Source organism: Juglans regia, chromosome 11 (genome assembly GCF_001411555.2).
Source record: "Juglans regia cultivar Chandler chromosome 11, Walnut 2.0, whole genome shotgun sequence".
In the NCBI taxonomy this organism is placed as follows: domain Eukaryota; kingdom Viridiplantae; phylum Streptophyta; class Magnoliopsida; order Fagales; family Juglandaceae; genus Juglans; species Juglans regia.
In genome coordinates this window covers 910,337-925,077 of record NC_049911.1, presented here as the reverse complement: position 1 = coordinate 925,077, position 14,741 = coordinate 910,337, and the positions used below count along the sequence as shown (strand labels likewise).

The following is a 14,741-nucleotide window of genomic DNA, read 5'->3' as shown; positions in this document are numbered from 1 at the left end:
TTGATCTGTGAATAGTAGGATTTTGTGGGTCCCATTAAGATGTGTTTGAATGAAAATAGATTGAGATATGTATTTAAATGTATGAAGTAGATTGAGATGAGTTTTAACTTTTTATGGAAAGGTGAAAAAGTAGTGGGTCCCATCAATGATTAGTTTGAGATGAATTGAAGTGATTTCATCTTCCAAACACAACTAAATGTTCATATGTTGAAAACTAATATGTTATGTACACAATAACCCTACCCCATATATTACCTGCTCAAGGTAAACAACTTCTGCAAGCAAGTCAAGGAAAATCTGCTACAGTGGGAAGGCATGAGTTCTACAGTCTCAACAGGCAATGAGCATGTCCGTGATGCACAACGGTCCAATGTGAAAACTAATCGCTGTAGAATCTGTGGAATATTAGCAACATTATTAGAGGGGAAAAAACAGAGGAAAAACGAAGAAGGAAACATGCTGCTCCAAAGCATCAGACTTGAAGCAATACTTCTCAGGTATCCATATTGGATATATGGAATATCAACACGATCTCAGTAATGAGATTCCCAATGTCAAAGATCATAACACAACCTAATGATTTTCCATGCTATGATCTGAGATAACCACCTTCATCTCGCATAATGCTTGCAAATAGGGAGAAACAGTATTTCATTCTTTTGTAAGGGGACTAATTCAAGATCCTTCCCCTTTAATTAGGTGTACCAAGCCTTGTGTTTAGTACACTTAATGATAGATTTACTATGGAAGAGTCAAAGTTTAGAACTATCAGGCCTGTGCCAAACCTATCCAAACTCCTTGACAACCTGAACGAAGGCATTAAACTTCATTACTATCATTGCTGTCTTTCATATTACCTTTGTTTTAGTACAATTGATTGATGTGTAATCGCTCCTTAGTTCTTAACTTAAGTCCAGGATCCCAACTTAAGTGCAAGATAATTACTGCTGCACACTTGCCACCAATGTCTGCTCCAGATCATTTGAAGAAGACACTAAGACGTACCCACAACACACCATACAGACAACTAGCTGGTCCTTTCCCCATTGAAGAGCCACATAGATGGGGTTGAGCACATCACCATTGTTTTATCCAGGCTAACATCCTGAGACATCCCCTAATTCCAACCCATCAGAACCAATGCTTCGGGGCTTCACATTACTAATCTATTACTACCTCACTGCATGCACATGTATTCAGAGACTATACGTAATTATCATCTACTATAAGCTTTGATAGGAAAGGAAATTACATTTAACGGTGCGTCAATTGATGACTTAAGAATCTCATCACCAAGAACATTTAAGATGGTCATCTCAAGCGACTCATCAGCCCTTAGTGCTACAGGTGAGAGAGAATTGGAAGGAAGAGCTCTCCCACAATAACCAATAAGGAATATTTCATAAACGTCAGCAACTTCTTTCCAGATGCGCGTTCGAGCAGGTTTACTAATACTTGTAGTTGGTCCACCATTCACAGTTAATCTTTTGATATCATCAACTAGAATGTCATTGAATCTTTCAACAGCTAATCTCCAAAGTGCACCATCTGGATTGTCTCTCCTTGTCATCATACACCTAAAAAGAAGACTGATCTTGTTTAATTACTTGTGTAATAGTTTTGAATCCTAAAAAACAAAGGAATAAATAAGAAACAAATTAACAAGGATGATAAGAATGGGCATGGACACCCAACCTTATGTATGTTATCGAAGATTTAGTTACATAATTAGCTGTGGATATAGCATCATGATTCAACTGTAGTCATCATGAAGGAAACCTATTGTCTTAACTGACCCATCGTGCATCCATTACCCATCTAATTTATACATGTCATACAGATAAATGCCTGACAGTGTTGTTAAAACAAACCAGAATAGTGCCTAATCATCTTCAGTCACAATAAGACACTACATGTAGAATGGCAGATTCTACATCCCACCCCCTATAAAAAAAAGCCAACATAACCTACTATTATGATTCATTAACCTAGTATCGAAAAAGCCACAACTTCTTCTAACATAATCTGGATACAACAAGTTTAGCATCAAGGAGTACAATAATAAGTACCTTCCAAGACTTTGAATCAACTCCGGAAATATGATATGTTTTTCAATTTCTGGTGCCTGTAGAAAAAGATCTACCAGCACAGGAACTAGCTTTTCAGCAAACAGATAACTCGGGATGCCCGCTGTTAAAGATGCTGTTGATACAGAACTCAGAGATGGAGCTTCCACTTTGGTTGGAGATATGGAAGCTGTCCCATTAGGCATATCATCTTTTATCTTCATATGGGCATCTGTGGAAAATGAGGCATGACATTTAACCTTTTTATTATGTAACAGGTAAAATTAAAATCAAAGCTAAGATTCCACCCAGCCTTTTTTATACCTGGTAAATGATCACTACTGCTGGTGTGCTCTGACTCATCTTCCTCATTTTGTAAGGGAGAATTAGATCTTGGAAGATATAGCAAAAACTCCCGAAGAAGAATAAGCCACATTGAAGAAATTTGCTCAGTTGGACATAAAAGCGGTAAGATTTCCAGGACAGTACGTAGTACAGGTGGAACATGTCCCTAGCCAAAAGCAATATAGCATTCAGGGGAAATTTTTTCACATTTTGAGATAAATAGTTAATTGTTTATATGTTCCATGAGAGATAGCTAATAGCGACATTGCTATTCTCTTTCCTTCAGAAGCACGGCAAGGTATAGGAAGAGATGGCAGCATATGAGAGGACCATAAAGACTCACTTTTGCAAGGCAAATTCAGGCTCTCTACTGTGACTGGTATGCTAAATTTGTTTGCCAACTCAAATTTACTGCAATGCGTAATGCCCCAATCCGTTTCATTCCTTTTTTTCCCTTCCCTTCATGTCCTTGTTATATAAACGAAAAGATGCAAGTGATCGAAGCTCCAATAGAAGGCTAGTACTAAACATACTACCATTAATCACAGTACAAGGCCCAATTTTTTAGTATAATTCGAACAACTAACCACCAAAACATGCAAGAATATTTGAAAGTGCAGAAAAAATGTAAAGTGAAAAGGCCAAAAGTGATTCCTACCCTGAATTTCTTGACACAGTGCACTCAGGGGGGTTCCAAAGAAACCTAGCACACCTTGAAAGTTTGAACTTTTGGATTGTATCTCTTCGAAAGCACCATTGAAGTCAAAAACATAAATAAACTAAATGTTTGAATCCTTGTTTCTGAGTCTATAAATTATATGCCCTTCGGTTGAATCATAACGACTTATTTCAATTTTTACTCTGTCTTTCAGTAGTATACGTATCAAACTATGCCGAATACTTCCTGAACCAATCCTCTCAAAATACATCTTAATTGAATCAATACTATATTCTTTCTAGATAGTGAGAAGAGAAAGCATGGAGGCATTTTGACTTATTTCAGGCTGCACATTACCATGCGGAACAAAATGAACAAGACACAGTGGCTACAAATGATTAAAATTCCATGGGTAAAAAAAAAAGGAGTGAGACGAGTACAAAACATATACTTACAAATTCAGTTTCAAAATTATCTGTAGTTATAATGGCTTGCTTAACAGCCAAATCTATGATTGCTAGCAACTGTGTGTACATGCTCTCATCAAACATCCTGTGTGCCTGAACATACAGTTCTCCTGTTACACCAACCAAGAAAAACATAAGCTTGCTGAACAAGGACCCTCATAATTACTGTACCGAAGACAATTAATGAAGTCTCCTCAACTATGTGAGATATACTGTTCTGAGTAGTGAGGGTAGATACTGATAAACCATTTCCTTGCATTCAAGCACTTGTGACTTCTGTGTAAAATTCAGAGTCTAACCAAATAGTCAATTGAATAAATGCATTACCGAGACAATGTACAACCTCCTGCTTGACCTTGCCAGCTGCATTACCAGTGTAGTTTGGTGACTTCTGAAGAACAAACTCAAAAACATCAAGTACTGAGTTCAGGTATGGCATCGGCAAGTTCCCCTGATTCACACAGTTTTTTCAGTGCTAAGATGAGAATATCTAGTTGATGATATTCTCTTGTACATAAATTAATTAAGAGTCAAAGAATGGCATAATAATAATGAAAGGTATTTTGGGAGATAAAATGTGACTGAAGACATTTTACTTCAGAAACAAAACAGCAGTTACAGTAGAGAAAATGTTGATGATCACCTTAGGAGAATGAGAAAGAACAGTTGTCTGTAAACAATTAATTGCTGCAAGAGCAACCTCTTTACTACCATTTAAAATGCTATTCTTTACAAAAAGAAGCAAAGATTCCCAACCTGCAAAAATGAAACATGCTCTGATATTTTCCGGACTCATAATAGAAAGAACTGATAAAAACTGCCAGATACAAAGCATTCAATGGTGAACCTACCTGACCAGAAATTGCTTAAGCATCTGAGGAAAGGAAAGAAAGAGCGAAGTATGCGTGATATTCCACCCAGGACCAGTACAAGTGACTCATCCCACTGTTTCTGAACTGTGTTCCGACTGCAAATTCATTAAACATAAGAATATGTATAACTGAGGGAAAAAGAAAAGATTTTTCAAATCAAGATTAATTCGAAACTTCATAAACCTGTGATGTATGAGCATGTGAACTGCTTTTCCATCGCGAGTTCCCAGTTCTTTCCCTTGCCATTCATCTTTTGATGAAGTAGCAGCCTTGAAAAACAAATATAAACATTGACTAAGAAATACAGTAAAAAAAGCTCTGAACTTGGTATTTAAATGCAAATTCAACTTACCATGTGAGAAGCACGATCTAATGCAGGGAAAACATAATTTGAAAGACAATCCTCCCACATAGTTTTTGATAGTTTTTGCCCATGACTTCCAAGACTTTGAAAAAGGGTCCTGACAGCTGAATTCCTGACCTGAAATGCAGTACAGGTTCAACCATGACTGGAAAAGCTATTATATTGTACAATCACAATGGTGTAAATATTACTCAACCACCTTCCACTGAATATATGTTATCCAACTTGGGAATGAAAGTGGAAAAACTGCAACAGATAATAGGTCAATTATGCAAGTAGAAGTGTAAAAAGAAGTCCTCTGTTATCTGGAAAAGCTCCAATTTATACTTTCTTTTCTGACCGGCCTTCAGCATAAGAAAAAAGTAATCGACAAATAATTTGCCGAAAGGTCTGGAATATATCCTGTGTACTTGGGCTATGCCTATTTTCATATTAATAAAAAACTGTTTTCCTTAGAAAAAAAAAACTGATTGGGCCACAGCTATAGATTGTCATGGCCTCGATTTTCATGATTTTCTTGTTTCTATTACTTCTCTCTAACTAGGTGTGACCTTTTTTATACCATCTTGTGTACTTGGGCTGTGCCTATTCATATTAATATAATCGTTTACTTAGAAAAAAAAAAAGAAAAAAAAAAAAACTGAGAAAAGCTGTTGGCTCTCCCAACCAAAGTTTTGAATTCTGTTCCGGTTGAGGTACTGAAATGAAATATTTCGGTACCGGTACGTTTTGGTGTACCATTTCGGGATAGTTTTTATATAGATAAATTAATTATATATATATATAGAAAAATTATATTCCAAACTAACTGGAATATATATAACTATAAATATATTTATAGTCTTTACATAAATATATTAATTATAAAAATGTATTTTTTGGTTCCTGTGTTATCATTTGTAAACGAGATATAGAGTAGCTGTACAAAAGTAGATGAACTTTGGGAAACAATCGGAAAACCTGGGGAAAAGTAGATGGAACTTTAGTAGATGTAAACAATAGCTGTACAATGTAGAGCCAGTGTCATCATTCCACTGCTAGCAAATTGCACTGAAGGGGAAAAGGGGATGGGAGAAAAATATCAAGAAATGACAAGTGTGCCCTCACTATTTAAAACTATTCACCAAACTGCTACTAATGTTTATTTCAGACCAAAATGGCCTTTCCGGCCGGAATTGACCAAAACCGGCCTGAATGGCCGGAATTTGACCCGGCATGGAACAGTAACCTACACTTTGCCGGTTACTGTTCCGGCATGAAAAATTCCGGCTGGAACAGAACGGATTGCAAAACCTTGCTCCCAACTGCAACAGCAAACCGGGCCTAAACAGTCACATCTTAAAGAAACTAATTTATGATGCTATAACAGTAAATAATCAAGCATGTTCAAATATAAAAGATAGTAGAAGCACCAAAGAACAACATCAAGGACATAAGTTTAAGGCAAACAAGTGTCATCATTCAGTGTTTATGGGCCTTGCTTTGTAGATCAGTTACCAAGATAAAAGTGTTTTAATAATGCATGAAGTCCATTATCACAGACTAGCTATCCTACCTCTGGCCTATCATCAGCTCCAAGCTTTTGAAGTAACGAAAAAACAGAGAATAGCAACTTGTCACAGTCAACCATATTTGTCAAGGAAGCTTGGTCGTTCACATTATTTGAAATGCCAAGTGCTTGTTCTTCTGCCTTTTCTCCATTCATTTTCTTTGGAATAGAATGCACACCTAAACAATCTGAAATATTACAGCAGAGGAAAACCAAATACTTTTAAGACTTTCCTGCGAAGACAATTGATGAGCTAACAAGTTCTCAACAGAAATTTAACCTGTTCCCTTCTCCTCTGGGTCTTGGATAAGCCCCTTTGCAATGAAATCTGTTACAGTCCATAAAAGGCCTATTGCAGTCAAGCTTATATTCAACTCTGTCTTTTGAGCACTGTAGGCCCCAGTCACATCTATGCATCTGCAATATTCAGATAATTACTGGCACGACAGGCAGATGTTAACAGTGTAACTCAACGACAACCATATATAAATAAGTTCTTGTTGGAAATCGATCTGATGATTTTAAAGGCAGGCTAGGTTTTGGGCAGGCCTCAGTCTAGATTAAGGCTCAAATAAGAAGGTCTGTGCCTGACCTGCCAAGGAGATTGGACCTAAATATGAAGCTTAGGCCCAGACTAAGCCCTCTCATTTACTCCATTTTTTGAAGGCTTAAGTGCACAGCAATAGTTAATTTGCTCCCTTCATGCCAACAAAAGAGGCACAAGGAATAAAGAGAACAATCACGATTCATTTGGAAGGTAAAGTTTTCAGGGTTTCAATTTAAGGGCATTATTTATGGATGTGGGAGAGGGAAAAAAGGGAGGGAGCATCAATGCACTCAAAATTTTCTTCATATGTGCTTCTTGACGCCCCAATATTAGAACAGCCTTCTAAAATGTTCCCTGACCTAAATCTAAATCTTTAGCCACACAATTTGATGTAGGTATGGGTTACAGTTACACGCTTATCCTACAAGTCTGTATTAATTTTCATTAGAATCACAAATAATATTTTTGAAGACTTAAGCCATAGCAGATAGCTATCACTGCTGAGAAAATCACTTTATGATGTATACCATGCTCACCAAGCTACAAGTAACAAGTTCGTAACAAACAACTCATTTCAACTAAGCCATAATCCCTACCAATTTGCATATGACATCAGTTTTATGCCAAGGGTTGAACTAACTGGGGCAAGAACACGAAATCTACTTTTGTCAAAGGTTGAACTACTAAGCCGTATTCAGTGGAATTTAAAAATTTAGCACCTTTAGTGCATGAAAGGGCAAAAGTATGCCAAGGAAATGGGACATCTTCACACTAAAAGTCTTAGGAATTTTTGGGATTTCAGTTCTGCAATTAATACAGAACTGTATGACTCAAAATTTAGAAAATTCACTAACATCAATTGAAGATGAAGCATCAGAATTTTGCACAAACATATCTAGAGAAAAAAAAAGAAGTTAAAGTACTGTTGAGAAAACAAAAAACAAGTATTGAAATGTAGAAAAGAAAATGTTGACAAAATTGTAACAAAAATGCCAAATTTAGGATCATATGCATGTATGGCCAAAAAGAAAAGAAGGATCTTACACATGAAGGTAGTCTGCCGGTATCGTTGAAAGTCCATCATTCATAATCACCCGTAGGCTCTGCAGGGAAATAAAAAAGGCATATCGGATTTACAAAACAGACCAAACCATCACATAATAGGAACAAGAACAACTTCAAATGGTTTCGTTCACATTTGACTCATCTAGCATCAAATATATATATACACATATATATTTTATAAGTAAACAATTGTATTAATGAGAATGGGCATAGCCCAAGTAGTCATAATCACATTCAAGCTTTGCTGGCTCTTTTACTTTGCTTTGAAGCGGCATCAGGTTTGAAAGTGAATCTTATCAAGTCAAAATTAGTTCCGGTTGGAAATGTTCCAAGTGTTTTGAGCTTGGCCAATATTTTGGGGTGCAAAGTCCCCACTTTGCCAATGAAGTATCTTGGTCTTCCATTGGGTGCCTCCTTTAAGCCTTAGTCTATTTGGGATGGGGTGTTGGAAAAAAATGGAGAGAAAATTGGCAAGTTGGAAGAGGCTTTATTTGTCCAAAGGTGGTAGAGTTACATTGATAAAAAGTACTTTATCCAACCTGCCTACTTCTTATCTTTATTTCCAATATCATGCAAGGTGGCTCACCGGTTAGAGAAATTGCAAAGAGATTTCCTTTTTTTTTTTTTTGGGTGGGGGGGATAGACAAAGAATTCATGTTTCATTTGGTGAATTGAGCTATGTTCTGTACCCCTATACGTGAAGGCGGGTTGAGAATTCGGAATTTGTTAGTTTTCAACAAGGCTTATCACGAAGAGAGGGGACCTTTATGGAGAGTGGTCATAGATTTAAAATATGATGGATTGTGGGGAGGATGGTGCTCTAATGAACGGGGGGTTGGGAGTGTGTAACTTGAGAACTTTTAATAAAGCTTTATTGGGAAAATGGCTTTGGAGATATTATTTGGAGGGGGGAGCATTGTGGAAGGATATTATTGATGCTAGATACGGTGTCGCTTGGGGTGGTTGGTGCTCTAAGAAAGTGAGAGGGGGATATGGTGTGGGTTTATGGAAGTATATAAGGAAGGGGTGGCCATGTTTCGCAAATCAAATCCGTTTTGTAGTTGGTGAGGGCATCCGGATCAGATTTTGGAGGGATGTGTGGTGTGGAGATCATGCATTGGAAAGGGCTTTTCCGGCCTTATACCGTATTGCAGTTAATAGGGAGGCATCAGTGGCGGATGTGCGTTTATTCTCTCATGGTGCGTATCAGTGGAATATTCTTTTTAATAGGGATTTCCATGACTGGGAATTACCTATTGTTACAGAATTTTTCAGCTTACTATATTCCATGGAGACTACTATGACACAGCAAGATAGTCTGAAGTGGAGGTCTAATAATCACAAGATGTGTACAGTTAAGGTGTATTATAGCATCTTGACAACAAAATTTGATATTACTCCGTTTCCTTGGAAGAACATTTGGAAGACTCGAGTGCCTTCTAAAGTAGCATTTTTTGTTTGGAGTGCTACTCTTGGGAAGATATTGACCACAGACAACTTGAGAAAGAGAGGATGTGTGGTGTTGGATTGGTGTTACATGTGCAAGAAGAATGGAGAGTCTGTGGACCATCTATTACTACACTGTGAGGTAACAAGAGGGTTGTGGGATGAGATTTTTCTTAGGATTGATGTTGCTTGGGTTATGCTCATGAGGGTGATGGATTTGTTGGGATCTTGGCCAAAGATGCAAGGCTGTCATCAAGTGGCAGCTGTGTGAAGATGATCCCGTTGTGTATTATGTGGTGTATTTGGACAGAAAGGAATGCGCGTTGCTTTGACGATAAGGAACGTACAATATCTGAGTTGAAGAATTTTTTTCTCCACACTCTAATGTGTTGGTTTTCCACTATAGTATTACCTGGGGATAATGTCCAGGATTTCTTGTCTTTAATTTACCGTTCTTAGAATGTATTTAGGAGCTCTTATGTATACTTCCTGTGTACAAGGGCTATGCATTTTTCATTCACATATATAATTTCTATCTTTTACCGATCAAAAAAAAAAGGATGGTGCTCTAATGAGGTGAGTGGACCCCGTGAGGTGAGGCTTTGGAAACACTTTTTTTTATTTTTTTATTTTTTTTTTAAATTTTTTATGATGGGGGAACCACCACACAGCAGAGCCCTTAAGACTCACCCATGGAACCTAAACGCCCAGGGAGACTAGCACAGCAACCCATCGCCATGGCCTCCCACTTAAATCGCGGTTTGATCCCAGGGGGAATCGAACCTGTGGCATGGGGCTTATGCACACAAGTTCGTCCTTACCACTGGGCTACCCACGGGTGGGTGGGGCTTTGGAAACAAATAAGAAGAGGCTGGACCAATCTCCATCGATACACACGTTTTATTGTTAGGGATGGCCCCAGAATTAAATTCTGGAATGACCTATGGTATGGAGATCGAATCCTCAAAGAAGTCTACACAATACTATACAGCATTGCACAAAGAAAGGAGGCATCAATAGCAAAGCTCATGGATCTCAAAAGTGTCTCTTGCCAACGGAATATCATTTTCCTTAGCCCAAGATTGGGAAATTGACACATTTACAACCCTCATCTATAAAACTCATCCTAGACTCCCAGAAATAAACACAAACAAATCTGGAGAAAGCTGGAACTCACTCTTGCAGAAAAAGCCCCTCACGTCGCTCCTTCACCTAGTAACTCACATCCCTTCCTCCTTTTCACGGCCTAACAGTTATACCCAACGCTGCCAAGTCCCTCAAGCACGACGGAAACAGCCAGCCACGAGCATACAACCTCCCTCCACCAAAAACCACTGCACGTGGAAGACTCTGTTTTCGCACGCCGAAACAGAGGAAGTCGTCCCCAACATGAGCCACTGCAAACCACCACCACCGAGAGCTCCTCCACTTCGAGACCCCACAGAAACCGCCGCCAAGGGCTGTTTGGCACCCCTAGTCCATCGCAAGCCTCTCACGGCCTCACAAGTGGGTCCTCTCTCTCCCTCACGCCTTGCTTCTTTCTTCCATTCTCTCTCTCTCTCTCTCTCTCTCTCTCTCATCACTCTCTATCTCAGTTGCATAGTCTCCCACAATACGTTGCCACTGCGCCCAGCCACGAGCCGATGCTAGTTGTTGATCACGATAAGCCCACTGCTCACTGCCTCTCAAGTCTCGCGTAAGTCCATTCCCGAATGCATGAAACCAGTAGCATGAATTTTAGGTTGGTTAGTTAAATTACAAAAATACCCCTACCTTTTTAGGATTAACAATTGAGAATAATTTAGTGTTAGGAAGATTTTAGGTTTAGGAAATATAGGTTATTTTCGTAGTTTAGATTTTAAATAAAATCACATGTTTAATTAGAAATTTATACAAATTACATATTTATTTTTATAGGCGATCGATTACGTGCCGAAAATAGTAGATTAGCTCTACCAGGTAAGTAGCATGATCATACCTTTACACGTATGTACGGTAAACGACATGTATTTTATAAAAATATTATGCATGTACGCCCTTCATTGGAAGCTCATTTTTATGTACTCAAGTCATGATAAAATTATGAAAAAACTCGTGATTTTACGTGAAGAATTATGTATTAAATTATTTATGAAAATTCATGATTTTATTTGAGAGTTACGCATTAAAATATTTATAAAAAGTCATGCATGATTTATGTGAAGATTTATGCATTAACATATTTATGAAAGATCATGACTTTATGTGATAAAATATGTATTGCGTCATTTTATGAAATATGCGATTTCATTTAAAACCTATGATATGATAAGGCACGGTTTCATTTGAAATCTATGACATGATATGACAAATATGATTATGATGAAGTATGAATGATAAGATATGTAACGACCTATATTATGATATGAAAACGGTACCATATGTTATGGGCATATTGCATTGTCAAGTTGTACATGCTGGTAGTGCACTCAGTGTGTCTTCCTTATGTATGGATTCCACAACCTGCGGCCATATGGTGGAATCGGAATCTACTTAGATTCGCTAATCCTAACTCACGGGGGTCAATAGTGGGTACCGGCCTATAACAAGTAAAAGATAAGTTCATGTTCATGTTATTTACGTATGTATTTATGAGTATGCATATTTTTCAACAAACCTTATGTTTATTATGTTTACTGTATGATGTATTGCTTATTGAGTCTTTGACTCATTTTGATATGTTTTTATGTTTTAAAACTACTCTAAGTGACGACATTTATGAGGATGGAACTGCAGGACAAGACTTGACCCAAGGAGGCGAGACAGAGGCCTATATAGTTTATGTCATGTTTAGTTTATGATTTAAGGTTTAAATAAATTATTTTGATAAGCATATGAGACTTTAATATTTTTTTAAATAAGTGCTTCCGCAGACTCTATTTTGAATTTTAAGTATTTAATAAAGTTTGTTTTATTTATGGAATCTTTCACATCTGGCACGTCGTTAAAAAGAAAAAAATTTAGTCAAGTTTAGTAGCACACTGGCTCCCAAAAAATTCTAAAAATGTCTTTATTGGGAAGCGGGGTGCTACAACAATCTTTTCCACCCAGCCAGCCTTCACTCTATCTTCTCTACCACCTCATCCCAAATAATCTTGGCTTTGAATGATGCTCCCAACGGAAGGACAAGATACTTCATAGCCAGTGAAGAAACCACACAACCCAATAAGCTGGCCAAACCCCTTACGTTGCGAATGTTACCCACATCAACCAGCTCAGATTTAGAAAGATTTACTTTTAAACTGGAGACAACTTCAAAGCAAAGCAAGATAGCCCTTAAAGAATTGATATGACCTTGATCTGCCTCACAAAATAACAGCATATCATCTGCAAACAAAAGATGTGAAATAATGGTAGAGCCATGGTTAGTATCCCCCACCGAGTAACCTAAGAAAAAACCACCCTCAACTGAAGCCGACAACACTATGCTAAGAGCCTCCATGACAATAACAAATAAGAAAAGTGATAATGGATCGCCTTGTCGCAACCCCCGCGAACTGTTTAAGAATCCCACGGGGTCACCATTCACCAAAACCAAGAATCGATCCATTAACACACAATGCCTCATCCACAACCTCCATCTCTCCCCCAAAACCACATCTCCTCAACAAGTGAAATAGGAATTCCCAATTAACATAATCATAAGCCTTCTCCATGTCTAATGTACACAAAATACCCAGAACTCCTGACTTAATCCTGTTGTCCAAGCATTCATTAGCGATAAGGACCGAATCCAATATTTGTCTTGCCCTTACAAATGCATTTTGAGACTTAGAAATGATTCTATCCATGACTAAGCTCATCCTATTAGCAAGAACATTTGAAATTGTCTCGTACATACTGCTCACAAGACTAATAGAACAGAAATCCTTCACCTCCATTGCACCAACCTTTATGGGAACAAGTGCAATGAATGGTTTTATCACTGTTTCCTCCCATCTTTTTTCAGATGACAAACTACAATTTTGTGATACGGATCCGGATCAGATTTGAGCGATGAAGGCTCTTTTGATTTGTTTTGAAGTTGTCTCTAGCCTAAAGGTGAACTTAGGAAAGTCTGAGAAGGTCCCGGTGGGCGAAGGGAGGAACATTAGAAGTTTGGCAAGTGTTAGAATTTTAACAGGACTGGAATTGCATGGGTAATGCCTAAGAGGGTGGTAAATTTGTTCACTTGTTGGCAAAGGATTCAGCGCAATTCCCATATTGCGGATGTATGGAGAACGATTCTTTTATGTATCATGTGGTGTCTTTGGATTGAAAGGAATGGTTGAAGCTTTGAAGATAGGGAATATTCTCTGAATGAGCTTAGAAGTTTCTTCTTCCATACTTTATTTCTTAGGGCTTCTGCCAGTGCTTTTAATGGAGCTAGCTTACATGATTTTCTTGTATCACTTTCTAGCTCCTAACTTGTGATTAGGTGTTTGTTTATAATTCCAGTATACTTGGGCTATGCCTATTTACTTGTTTTAATAAAATTTTATATTACTCATCAAAAAGAGAAGGGACCTAAAAAAGCAAGGATGGTAACAATATGTGTTTACTAATCTGCATGTCTACATGCACATTTCTATTTGTACTTGCGCATTCATATGTTAAAATGTCTTTGCAAATCCTAGGGTAGAAATATGTTATGAAATAAACCACGCATCTTGCACTCTGATTAAACTCTCACTCAGACTATTTCTAACCTGGAATCCCAGAGTGACAAGGTCCTTCTCAGAAACATCTGCTACAGACCTTCACAGAAAAGGAAAATTAATTGCATCAAGAGAACAAAACCAGTAACTAGAAGTGTAAAGTGAATCAGAAGAAAACCTCAACATTTCTAGAATATTAGGCCAACTGTGGTGTAATTTTTCTCCATGCCTCTGAAAAAAGTTCGTGAGAAGAAATTATAAGAGTAGGCAGCAGCAAAGCAAAATGAATCTGTACCCTTTAGTGGCACATTACCTCTAATACGTGCAGAAGAATTTTTAAAGAACCAGCTCGAACATCAATGTTTTGAGTAGAAAAGTAAAGTACTCTGAGTGGAGATATGACCGAACATTCAAGTGCTCTCAACTCTGCAAGCCTGGTTCCCATCTAAGAGACAAAGAGAGCAAATAAAAAGCTATACCAATCCTTATTTTAAATATAATACCTAAACTTCTTTGTTTTGACACCCTCTCAAACCACCCAAATGCAATAATCCCCCAAACTATCAATTAATTTTGGAAAAATTACCCTAATGAAAGGTATTTTTTAAAAATTACAATAAAAATATGTCGAAAAAATTAAAAATATTTCAAAAGTCAAAAGTTACTTTCCATCATTTTTTATTTAT

At 37.6% G+C, this 14,741-nt stretch overlaps 1 protein-coding gene across 6 annotated transcripts in view; it reads right to left on the bottom strand.

Moving 5' to 3' along the window:
- The window catches only part of LOC109002563 (protein MON2 homolog), a 45,951-nt gene that overhangs the window by 1,379 nt on the left and 29,831 nt on the right, over positions 1-14,741 (bottom strand). For 4 of the 6 annotated variants that reach the window (XM_035695525.1, XM_035695526.1, XM_035695529.1 and 1 more), the window contains 16 exons: positions 14,369-14,500; positions 14,234-14,286; positions 14,107-14,155; positions 7,913-7,971; positions 6,602-6,738; positions 6,328-6,509; positions 4,761-4,889; positions 4,592-4,677; positions 4,388-4,503; positions 4,180-4,292; positions 3,864-3,987; positions 3,525-3,646; positions 2,391-2,577; positions 2,070-2,298; positions 1,253-1,577; positions 256-395 (listed from right to left, as the gene is read on the bottom strand). In XM_035695525.1, the coding sequence (XP_035551418.1) occupies positions 256-395; positions 1,253-1,577; positions 2,070-2,298; positions 2,391-2,577; positions 3,525-3,646; positions 3,864-3,987; positions 4,180-4,292; positions 4,388-4,503; positions 4,592-4,677; positions 4,761-4,889; positions 6,328-6,509; positions 6,602-6,738; positions 7,913-7,971; positions 14,107-14,155; positions 14,234-14,286; positions 14,369-14,500 (2,183 nt within the window). The remainder of the gene's footprint in view (positions 1-255; positions 396-1,252; positions 1,578-2,069; positions 2,299-2,390; positions 2,578-3,524; positions 3,647-3,863; positions 3,988-4,179; positions 4,293-4,387; positions 4,504-4,591; positions 4,678-4,760; positions 4,890-6,327; positions 6,510-6,601; positions 6,739-7,912; positions 7,972-14,106; positions 14,156-14,233; positions 14,287-14,368; positions 14,501-14,741) is intronic. The other 2 variants (XM_035695527.1, XM_035695528.1) reach the window with 1 other exon arrangement.